Genomic DNA, 12,537 nt, shown 5'->3' with positions numbered 1-12,537 from the left:
CACGCGTATATTGACGCCAACATCCTATTATAGAAAATACAATGATCCTCCCCCACAAGGTGGTGCATGGATGTCGATCATGCCTAGCTTGCGAATTAATGGATTTTGTTTGGATCTGTCCAGATCCTTCAAATGAAACTTGGTGTGTAGAAATGATTTGAGGTTGGCAATGGCAGTTGTATTGTACATTCCCCTTGACAAAAATATCATCCACATATATCAAAACAAAGGTGTGACTCGACCCTTGGACTTTGGTGAACAAAGAGTAATTAGCAGTAGATTGGCAATATCTCACTTGGTGTATGGCACTAGATAATTTGAAAAACCAATTTCTGGAGGCTTGTTTGAGCCCATATATAGATTTATTGAGTTTACAAACACAAAACTCCCCCTTACGAGAAAAACTTGATGGAAGTTGCATATCTACTTCCTCATGGAGATCGTCGTGAAGGAAGGCGTTGTTGACATCGAATTGATGGAGGAGCCATCCCGTGTTGGTGACGTGGCTAAAAGACAATGAACAATGACTAATTTTGCCACCGGAGCGGATGTTTCATGATAATCCAATCCCTATTGTTGGGTGTATCCTATAGCCACTAAGTGTGCTTTTTAGCGTTCAATAGTGCCATCTGCCCATTATTTGATCTTATATACTCACTTGCAACCTATGGGTTCTTGTGAGGAGGAAGGACAGTTAAAGTCTGTGTATGGTTATCTTCCAATGCCTTAATTTTAGCGGCCATGGCATCTCTACAATGGGATCCTTTGAGTGCTTGGCTGAAGGAGTGGGGTTCAAGGTTAGAAGAAATGGAAGAAAGCAAAGCAAAATGAGAGTGTGTAGTTTTCTCATAACACAAGTAATTAGAAAGAGGATAAACTGCACCTCAAGGTGACGATGTAGAATGGTCAGTGACAATAGTGGAGCATTCATAATCTGCCAAATACTTAGGCTGGACGTGAGCACGTTGAGATCGGCGTAAGGTAGAAGATGGAACATCAGGAACATGGAAATCAACAATAGGAGGAGGTAATGTAGGTGGTGGTGCTGATGATCGAGGTGGAGGTGATGAGTGTAAGGGGGCATGGGGTGGGCTAGAAGGCTTGGTGACAAGAGAATGAATAAGAGAATCTAGTGTGGGTAATGATTTACTATTTATTGCAAACTTATTTGCCTCCAAACAAATCGAAACCGTTTTGTATTCCATCCCTCAATTCATTTTCGATTTATATAAGCCATAGAAGAAACAAATTCATTTTGTTTTCCATTCTTTGATTTATTTCTTATTTATTAGAAATTATAACCTCATTTTTCTTGAACGAGTACAGAGATCTTCTATTCCCCTTTCGTCTAAGACTAGAGAAATGTGCAGGCCACCTTCGAAACATCACCTCATCCACAAAACTCATGAAGACGGCTGCTTGAAATGATGTTTTTTTATAAAACTTTTACAATAGGCATTAATTTGGTACATCAATACTTTGGGTTGGTGGTATGTTTTTTTAGTTCAAAATGGGATTTGGATGATTAAGTTAGGTTCATGGCTATTTTTATGTATATGAATATGTTTTCCGCAACTGTTTTCTTACTTTCCCAAAATTTTCTAACTCATGCTTTATTGACATGGTTTTTTTTTTTTTTTTTTTCTGGAATTTTAGGTGTTATTTTTTCCACTTACAGATTTTTATAAATGTATTCCCCACTTTTTAAATATTTTAATGCTTCTTTTTATTATTTATTGTTTTGCCCCGCACTGGTTGCCCACTAGTTAAGGTTAGCGTTTCTTAGTTTCTCGTTTTTTGAAATTTCTTATCCGTCAATTTTACACCAAATAAATCGAAGGGTTAGGATCATCCTATGAAGATGGTTTTGGGCGCACTACCTAATTGGGAGAAACAAAGGCTAATAGTATTTTTCTAAGCACGTATCATTCCTCGTAGATATTAGTACCTTGCACAACGAACAATTCAATCAAGAAAAAATATATATTATTAATATGACGAATGCTAAACTGAAGGAAGCTCTAGCAAAATCCAAGCCCCAAGGGCAGATCATTGGATCCATGTCACCCACATCATTTTAAGTCCTTTAATTTTACACTTTTAGGGCCATTTAAATGCGAATGATTGATGTGGTTCCAACTGGGCACCCTTGCTGTTGGGCTTTTGTAAGGGCACCTTTCATTTTAGCATTCCTCTGTTCATAATTATATAATGTGATTTCATGCAAATAAAAGAAGAAGAAAGAAAGATGACTCCCCCACACATGCTAAATGTACAAAAATCAAATGGAATTTGCTAGGCAATTTCGTCGAAAGCCATTTCTCAGCCTACATTTGCACGAGTGAACAGCCGCACAGGCCCACTTTTTCTGACTTGGCACCTCTATTGCGTAATGCCTGAGTCACTGCATCCAAGTCTGAGCCAAATTGAGCAAGGGCGTGGGATCAAGTTCCGGGAACGACATCCAGCTTCAAAAGTAAGGGATTCAAAGACTTTCTTTCCTCTATCTTGATTCACATATGACTTCTGGAATTAGGATACCGGTTGCCATAGAGAGCCTAGGGATAAGATGTTACTTATAAAAAGGTCTATAAGCCTCCTCCCCCCCCCCCAGTTTGAATAAGATGAGGGAGAAGAAGAAATTGTATATGACAAATAAAAAAAAGAAAGACAAAAAAATCTCACGTTTCCATTGTTGTGTCGCTTTCTTGGACTTCTAATTACCAACTGTTGAGGATTTAGGGATAATATGGCTCACCAGATTTCTATTGAAGAACAGGAAAAACAAACAAACAATATTAGCAAAACCTTTTCCGATACGGCAAGATGAGGCACACACTATGTAGGGAATTGATATCAACACAACCATATGTTGTTATGTACACTACTCCATCTTGTCTTTTAGTATTTAATGCTCTGTCAAAAGGTCATTACACTTCCCAATGGTAGTGCTGATAACTTTTCTCTAAGGCTCTGTTCGCTTGCGTTCCCGGCAGATCAAATTCTGGGAAAACACCCCATTTTTTTCCCGAGAAAGTTAAAATTCACCTCTTCACTTGTCTTCTCGGGATTTTGAAGGAGCCTAGGTGGAAAATGTCACATCTGACATGAAAATTGGAAAAAATGATGTGGAAATGAGGTTTTTCTAACAAGTGTGAGATTCCTTTTCCCTTTATTTTGGTCGGATTTGCTTTCCCAGGAACACTAGTGAAAAAAGTGGGCAAGCAGTTTCAGAAACTCTTTCTTGCACAGTTCCTGCGCAAGTCAACAGGCGCGGGAAACCTTTTCTTGCACAGTTTCCTTAGATTTCTTTTCCTAATGCCACGTCTGATTCCCAGGAAACCTTTTCTTTTTCTTTCTCGGGAAAACAAGTGAACAGAGCCTAAATTTATTTACAAGTTGAAACATTAAGGTTATGTGATTGAACCTTTCTTGGCAGTGTTTTTGAGTTCTTTAAATAGGAGAGAATGGAAAAAAAAGGCAAGAATGATGTCCACCATTTAGAGGAATTATATGTCTGCACATATTTTTTCAAGGGAAAAATACTGGCAGCAAAATTATAAGGGGCCCTAAATATCTCGATGATCCTAGCTCTTTGATTTTTGGAGGTTTCTCGATTTTTGAAATTTCTTATCCGTCAATTTTACACCAAATAAATCGAAGGGTTAGGATCATCCTATGAAGATGGTTTTGGGCGCACTACCTAATTGGGAATTTGGGACAAACAAACGGCTTGTAGTATTTTTCTAAGCACACATCATATGATTCCTCATACATATTAGTACCTTACACTAGGAGATAGAGGAGAGAGAGAGACACATGGGGGGTCGATTTAAGATATATGGGAGTCGATTTATCACTCCCCAAATAATATATTATTAAAACGAGGAATGCTAAACTGAAGGAAGCTCTTGCAAAATCCAAGCCCCAAGGGCAGCTCATTGGATCCCTGTCAGCCACATCATTTCAAACTCCTTTAAATTTACATTTTAGGGCCATTTAAATGTGATTGATTGACGTGGTTCCAACGGGGCACCCTTGCTGTTGGGCTTTTGTAAGGGCACCTTTCATTTTAGCATTCCTCTGTTCATAATTATATAGTGTGATTTCATGCAAATAAAAAAAGAAGAGAGAAAGATTTATGACTCTAGGCCCCACACATGCTAAATGTACAAGTGAACACCCACACAGGCTCACGTTTTTCCGACTTGGCACCTCTATTGGGTAATGCCTAAGTCATTACATCCAAGTCTGAGCCAAATTGAGCAAGAGCGTGAGGTCAAGTTCTGGGGACGACACCCAGCTTAAAAAGTAAGGGATTCAAAGACTTCCTTTCCTCGATCTTGATTTGCATATAAATTCAGGAATTAGGATACCGTTTGAACCGTAGAGAGTAGGGGTGGCAATGGTTCGGTTTTGGTTCGGTTCGATCCCCAAACCCAACCGAACCAAAATTTGAATCGGTTTGGTAAAACCAAAACCAAAACCGAACTGAAACCGAATTTTCGGTTCGGTTTCCGTTCGGTTCCGCCAATTTTGCCACCCCTTACTCATAATAATTGGAAATATTCGGTTTCGGTTCGGAACCAAAATTTGAATCGGCTTGGTTTAACTAAACTGAAACCAAATTTTCGGTTCGGTTTCGGCTAGGTTCAGTTCGGTTCGGCCAATTTTGTCGCCCCTAGTAATAAGATATTACTTATAAAAAGGTACGTGACAAATCAAAAACAAGAGAGAAAGATCTCACGTTCCCATCGTTGTGTCCCGGTCTTGGACTTCTGATTTACCAACTGGCATGGTCAAACATGAGACAAGCTGGTAATCAGATTATGGCTCGCCCCCTTGTATTTTTTTTCTTGGGACAGCACCTTCTCTGATTGTTAAAGAGTTAAGTCATAAATAATACACTAGAGGGGGTGGTTCCAAGTAAGAAAAGGGGGTGAATATATCACTTTGCGTGTTAATGTTCTAGACACGGCAATGACAATGTATGTCGACTCGTGAGGACCATACAAATGTTCCATGTGAGATCTAAGGTCGGAGTATTGGGTCCTACAAAATTATTAGTTAAAGGCTTATTTTGTATGAGTGACGTTTGCTCACACGCTCACTCTCTTTTACAAATTATAATATAAATTAATCAATTAGTTATCTAAATTTAACATATACAAGTCCTTAAATTAGATATATAATAATTTTTTTAAGGATAATTTGATACTCGCACTACTAAATTGTGATAATGGCACTAATCTCTTGTTTTACACTTGGACTTTGTTAATTTTCGATGTAGAATGTGCATAAAACAAAATTTACACCAATTTTGAAGTTAGAAAATGAGCGTAAATATTAGCTTTACACCCCATTTTATGTCAAAAAGAAGCAGAGCCTTTGGATTACTGAAATCAATTGTTGGAATCGGCATCCTATTCTGATTCCACCTGATTATGGCATTTTGCTCAAAAGATGAATGGAATTAGAGACACATGGGCAGAATTAAAGAGAGAAAATGTTGGAATCTATTTTCCACACTAAAGCTGGTGTTCTTATTCTGCCCTGAAATGAAATTTTTATTAGAATTTTTTAAATTCAATTTTTTTTTCTATTTATAGGAGAATTAAAATAGGTCGCCAATTCCGATCCGTGATTCCGGCAATCAAAATGAAGTAATAGAGCCATGAAAAGCTAGGCCCTATTCATTTTAGATTGTGACAATTGAGGCTCTGTTCGTTTGAGATTATGACAACCGATGGTCAGCCTCCAAACTGATTATTGGACTCGAATTACGTTAATTTTTTGCCCAATAATCGGTTTGGGGGCTCACCATCAGTTGTCACAATGTGAAACGAACAGGCCCCCCAAACCGATTAAGGAACGCGGTAAACAAATTAAAGAGTGACATTATTAAATTACAATAGTGCGGATATCAACCCCTTCAGATATTGTGTCAACATGAATTTGAATCGTGGCATGCTGACACACCGAGTAATCCCCAACGAGATAATTTAATACCAGGACGGAAAAGAGTCACGCCCATAGCACGCGTATTTTTTTATCGTAATTGTTTAACTTAGGATGGGCAATTTAGTAATTTCGGATACCTAAATATCCTCTTCTCAAAGTAACTTTACACGTGACTCTCTCTGAAAGAAAGAAAAAATATCCAAATATCGGCATGTAAAACAAAAGCCGCAAATATCTAAACAAAAGCACCTTTCCCATCAGTCCATCACCAACTAACACAACAAACTGCCCCTTGCATCTGTTAAAATACACAAATACCCTTTTCCTTTGTATTGGTAGAGGAGGGCGGAAAGATCATTCTCTATGGCTCTGTTCACTTGTTTTCTAGTAGCAAGAAAAGAAAAGAAAGAAAAAGAATCTGACGTGGAAAACTGGAAAAGAAAAGAAAAGAAACTGTGAGAAAATTCATTTTTGTCAGAAAATTCCGTTGTTCACTTGGCCGAGAAATGAAAAGAAAGTATGCAGGCAAAGTGGTTTTCTCAGGAAAGTGATTTTCTCACCCTTTAGAGGGAAAGTGTAAGAAAGTTCGTTTTCCACATCATTATTTATATTTTCCACCTGTGTAATTATGTTTTCCCGAGAAAACAAGTGAACGGCGGAAAATGTCAAATCATGTCCAATCACGGAAAAATTTGACTTACTTTCTTCTGCTTTTCTTTTTCAAGAAAGCAAGTGAATAGAGCCTATGGTAGCCTTGTTGCATTGGCTGATGTTGTATAGGATATGGAGCCATTTGGATGCAAGAATTTAATAATCCAGGATTGTAAAATCCTGGTTTTTCCAAGCTAAAACCTGGATTTTACAAACTAGGTACCGGTTTTAGCTTATAAAATCTACGTAACTTGTAAAATCCCAGATTTTACATTCCTGGCTTATAAAATCCTTGTGGTTCCTATCGCCTCATTGGATCCGTCGATCTGAAAGGTGATCATAAGTCTGGCCAAATGCTGTTATGAGCATCTTGATCGGACAATCCTAGGCCCTTGATCCATCAAGTCTAATTTATACTTCTACCCGGAAAAGTTATTTTGTGTAAGGGACGTCCGTTTGAGATGGGACCAAAACTAGGTGGTGGGGTTGCCTAATGACGTCCTACAAGATCAACGGTCTTGATTTCACATACACGTACCTACATGGGACCCAAGATTGTTTTTCGCCATTAATTTTGATAGTGACTTATTTATCTGCCTAGTAATTCTATTTATTATATGACAATAATATAATAACTATGACAATTATGTAATTACTGAAACAGTGGGTAATAATCAAGTCAAAACCAGACACTTGAGGGTTCGTCGTGATTGATCTGAGACGTGCATCTGGTGGACCCACCTTGGAATGCAAATGGTTGATATAACTGGGCTTGAATCAAAACAATATCAAGTATCTAATCTGATCCGCCGGTGAGGCTCCTTCCATTGGATCAAATTTATGGCATGAATCCGCGGCATGGGCCCAATCATCACATATAGGGTTAAGATCGATCCAGATGGACCCCATTAGGTCATTCCCTATATCACGAAGGGATATTATGAGAAGGCATTAGTCAGGGAGATGATAGCAAGTGGTTGAAAAATAAAGAAAACCAAAACTCTATCTTGACTAGAGTTTTTTCTTCGGGAAATGATATTCCCCTCCTCCTAACTGGATAAAATCCACCCTAACGGTTTCTGTGAGAATGGTTAACGTTTTTCTTTGCCTTTAAAACTTAAAGGGGGGACAGACGGGGGGGAATATAATTTCCCTTTTCTTCTCCTTGTTTCCACCCACTTCTCACTCCCTCGTTGCTTATGATGGCTTAGAATGTTAGGCCACTAGTAACTAGTGACTCGTGACTCGTTGATGGAGTATAAAGAGGTAGGGGTAAACCGAAAACAGCTTGCGTAGAAACAGTGAGGAAAGACTTGATGGAGAGGAAAGACTTGATGGGTAGGAACAGAATAGAGAACATGACCTTAGATAGAAGAGAATGGAAGTCGAACCCTACTAGTGTCAGGATTAGAATTAGTCAATTTGAGTTGGGTAGATTCTTTCACCTTATTCATGATTCATTATCCGACCCCAACTAGTTTGGGACAAAGGCTTAGTTGAGTTGAGTTGGTGCTAAAATCCGCTCCGGTCGGATGAGTTTGAGTTGTACTCAAGCTTTTAAATTTTGGCCGAAATTTGAAATTTCTTTCATCGAAATCGCTCTGAAACCAAAAATTGACGAAGTTTACCAAATTTCAGCGAAATATTTGATAAAATATCAATTTTTTATTCTTTACAGAATTTCAGCTGAAATTACCAAAATTTTGGGAGAAAATATGGGATTTTGATATCTTCTACCGAAATTTCGGTTTCGGTGAGGACCAAGATTATAGCCGAAACTGAAATTTAAAACCTTGGTTGCACTTCAGTCCGTGCATCCGCTCAGGGAGCACACGTGAGCACATGTCAGAGGTCCCGAGGTACATCAAGAAAACCCTTACAGGCTTAAGTGAGAAATCGGCACAACAGGAAAACTCCGAATAGCAAAGGAGCAGAGTGACGGTATGCAAAATATGCAAAAGATCTTAGATGTGTGTACCTTTGAGAGTGGGTCATTTTATAAAGCCGGAGTCCTCAACACTTTAGGTGACTTCCCTTTCATGTAGACTTTCGCATTAGGTGACTTCACTAAGGAGTCGCTTTCCATGTTTATCTTGGAGATCTTCGAGTTTCCTTGTGAAACGCGAATTCTATTTCTATTGTTACCTACTCTTTTATAGGAAGGTTGTCGTATGGGTTTTTGGACTCTGGGGTACCCTCTTGGGCACTTTCCTTGTTTGGTCGGAGTTACTCACATTGAAGGTGAAACGACCTTTTTGACCGACCTTCCTGTGAGAGCCACGTGTCATGTGATTATTGGTTGGACAGATTTTACCCTCCCATACATGGCCCACATGGGGATGGAAATCCCTGGATAAGTTGTTCCTCGGTTCGGCCATTCTCCTGGATAATTTTATCCTGTACGGACATCCTGTCTGTATTATAGAGTGCGATTACCAAAACCAATGCTGATATAGAAAGTATGGACACTTAATAGTAAGAGGAGAGAGAAAGAGTGGCAGAACGAGTAAATTTCTCAGAAGTTTCGTGGCCTTTCCCGAAACCCAAACGCCACTCAAAAAAAAAAAAAAGGAAGAAGAAAACTTCGTGGGCAAGGAAACGAGTGGATGAGAACAAAGCAGCTCTCTAGAACCTTCTTCTCTGCCGCGTGTTAAAACCAACGGCGCAGGTCGTGACACGACAATGGCCACGTAATCAGAAGTTAGTGTTTTTTTAATTTCCAGGCAAAAATATCTGTCGAGAGACCTCTAGCCTCTACATCTGTCTCCCTATAAATGCACGACATCGCTCCGTTATCTAGAGTTTTCTTCGCATCAAAAGCCAAACAAACCACGAGAAAAGAAAAAACGCTCTGTTTTTTTTTTCTTCAATCTTTGAGAAGACTTGAAAGAAGAACGAAAGCAAAACAGAGGAGTGGAAAAAAGAAAAGAAAAAAAAACCCTAGAAGCAGAGGGATATTCTTTTTTTTATTGGAGTTTTTGCCGCATGTCGGAGCCTGGAAGGTATGTGATTTTTCTCTTGTTCATACTGCAAAAAATTTTCATAGTTTTTTTTAATTTTGCTTTGGTGGATTGGATTGGATTGGATTGCATTCGTTATTGTTTTTGGTGATGTGATTAGGGTTTGCCTAGTCTATTTGATTTTGGATTGGGTATTTCTATTTGAAGATTTGCTTTAGTTTCAAAAGTTTATAGTTTTTGTAGCAATTCGGAATAAATTCATGTTTTGACCCTGGCTTGTGAGATCTTTTTGAAGTCATGTTGGTGTTCTTCAAAGCCCTGTTGAAGAACCTGTTGGTGTTCTTAAAATTCCAAAGATTCTGTAATTCTTAGATTATTTGGAGAAGGAAAAAAAATTCTACTAGTAGATTCTACTGAAGGGTATTTTGGTAATTATATCGATGCAGTGGTAACTAAGCTTTCTTTGTGTTTTCTTGGCTAAGAAGAAGAGAAGTTTGTTACCCTTGACCGAAATAGTGAAAGCTCCTCCCGTGGGCCCCAACCACATAAACCAACACTCTGTTTTTTCTTGTATGATTGTGTTTCTTTCATCTCTTTTCGACTTTTTGCTTCATATCATGTTTGATGTTTGATCCTTGTTGAGAAGGTATTTCTGGGGGTTTTTTTTTTTTTTTTTTTTCTAGACATGATTTTAAGAAATTAGATTATTTTTTTAGTATTTTTGCGATTTATTTTCTGAGTTGGTGTTTATGTTCTGATATACATCTATCCTACAGTGGAAATCTTACAACTAAAATTGCATTCAGTACTGAGTTTGTTGTTTGTTGCTTGTTCAATTTTCAGGAAGAGAAAAGCAAGAAGACGCAATGGGTGTAATTCTATAGCGGAAACTCTTGCAAAGTGGAAAGAACACAACACTCAACTCGACTGTTCTGATGATGGCGGTAAGCGAATCCGAAAAGCGCCTGCTAAAGGTTCCAAGAAGGGATGCATGAGAGGAAAAGGCGGTCCTGATAATTCCCTCTGTAATTACAGAGGTGTTCGCCAACGAACTTGGGGCAAGTGGGTTGCTGAGATTCGTGAACCTAATCGAGGTAGCCGCCTCTGGCTTGGAACATTCCCAACTGCAATGCAAGCTGCCCTTGCTTATGATGAAGCTGCGAGAGCTATGTACGGTCCTTGTGCTAGGCTTAATCTCCCTGACTATAGTGCTTTGAAAGAATCATCTATTTCTACATCAGGGTCATCAGATTGCACCATGAATTCCTGTAATTCCGATGGTTGTGGTGTTGAAGAATTGAAAGCTGAGGTTCCATGGATTAAAAATGAAGATGAATTTAGATTCAGAGTTCAACATTCTGGTGCTTCGATGCGAGAAGAATTGAAAGTTGATGTTCCAAGGGTTAAATGTGAAGATGATGAATCTGGGTTGAGAGTTCAACATTATGATGATTATTGCGTCGAAGAATTGAAAGCTGAGGTTCCAAAGGTTAGACATGAAGATGAATTGAAAGTTGATGTTCCAAGGGTTAAATGTGAAGATGAATTCGGGTTCGGAGTTCAACATTTTGATGCTTCTCGCATCGAAGAAGTGAAAGCTGAGGTTCCTAGGGTTAGACATGGAGATGAATTTCGATTCAGAGTTGAACATTCCCAAGAATTGAAAGCTGAAGTTCCAAGGGTTAACCATGAAAATGAATTTGCATTCAAAAATAGACATTTTGAGGCTCTTCCAAGGGTTAAACCTGAAGATGAACTTGGATTCAGAGTTGAGCATTCAGATGCTTCTTGGGTCGAAGAATTGAAAGAATTGGGTCGACCCAATTCTTGGGTCGAAGAATTGAAAGATGAAGATGAATTTGGATCCAGAGTTGAGCATTCAGATGCTTCTTGGGTCGAAGAATTGAAAGATGATTCTGGAATCAGGGTTAAATGTGAAAATGCCTTACAAGTAAAGACAGTTGAATCTCCAGAGTCTCTAGTGAAGAGGGAGACAAATGAGGAATGTGTTGAACATATGCAGGACATGGGGGAAATGGGATTTGATGCGGAAGAGCTGCTGAAATTAATAAGCGCGGATCAGCAGAGGGGTCCTGAATCAATGGGCGATTATTTCGGAAACTTGGGCGGACTGGGAATCAGCGACAGTGATCAATTGCAATGTGAGTCGACCTCGGCTCTCTCCTTCCAGTTTCAGAACCCTGATGCAAAGTTGTTAGGGAGCTTGCAACATATGGACCAGGGTCCTTCCTCTGTGGATTATGGATATGATTTCTTGAGGCCCACGAGGCAGGAAGATGAATTGGATTACTTGTTAGCAGGTGAGCAAGGATTTGGGTTGGAATTTCCTGATATGGGTGTTTGAGGATTATGAATTTTACTTGTTAGGATTATAGATTGGAGCTGGGAAAACAGGTGACAGTATTTTTTTGTTTTTTGATCTTTTTTTTTGAGCTCTTGGAGCTGAGCAGTGAACAGATTCTCTATAGGTTTTTAGATGGGGAATTTGGCTTTCATATATTTTTTTTCTTCTATATGATTGGAGAGGGCCGTGTGGTGACTGGTGAGCGAGTCTCATCTTCTTAGCTATTTGATCATGTATAGAGATTGATTTAAAGTTTCAATTCTTTTACTCTACATTTTAATGTAAATATGAAGGTTTTTTAGTTGGAGTTCTCAGTATTTTTCTTGAATTGATCTTGAAATTGTAATTAAGAAGCTTGTAATTAATGGCTCTGATCACAGTAAGAAAGTGGGAAATTCACAAAAAATCCATGGTTGCCACTTGCCAAACATGGCGTTAACGTATCCAATTTGGTCTTTCCTTCTTACAATAGGTTTTCATTTTGCAGAATAAGAGAAGGGGAAGTCTTCGACTTTGCTTCTTATACCAAATTAAGGGTTTCTTTTTGCAAAAGAAGGCTTAGACTTTGCTTCTTATACCAACAATTTACAAATAGGGTGT

At 38.7% G+C, this 12,537-nt stretch overlaps 1 protein-coding gene across 2 annotated transcripts; it reads left to right on the top strand.

The window, feature by feature from the left end:
* The first annotated feature begins 9,405 nt into the window (after positions 1 to 9,405).
* Positions 9,406 to 12,244, top strand: LOC143848785 (uncharacterized). 2 transcript variants are annotated; one of them, XM_077357846.1, is made up of 3 exons: positions 9,406 to 9,614; positions 10,416 to 11,381; positions 11,484 to 12,244. In XM_077357846.1, exons 1-3 carry the CDS (start codon positions 9,598 to 9,600, stop codon positions 11,935 to 11,937), a joined length of 1,437 nt encoding a protein of 478 aa, XP_077213961.1. In that variant the 5' UTR covers positions 9,406 to 9,597; the 3' UTR covers positions 11,938 to 12,244. The 2 variants fall into 2 exon arrangements, with proteins under 2 accessions (XP_077213961.1, XP_077213960.1); XM_077357845.1 differs by having other exon boundaries at positions 10,416 to 12,244.
* Positions 12,245 to 12,537: the final 293 nt, after the last annotated feature.

The sequence above is a fragment of the Tasmannia lanceolata genome, unplaced genomic scaffold (assembly GCF_043159265.1).
Source record: "Tasmannia lanceolata isolate RefF3 unplaced genomic scaffold, GAP_Taslan_0.1 ptg000016l, whole genome shotgun sequence".
Taxonomy (NCBI): Eukaryota; Viridiplantae; Streptophyta; class Magnoliopsida; order Canellales; family Winteraceae; genus Tasmannia; species Tasmannia lanceolata.
The sequence above is the reverse complement of the archived record's forward strand: the minus strand, read 5'-3'. Positions and strand labels throughout refer to the sequence as shown.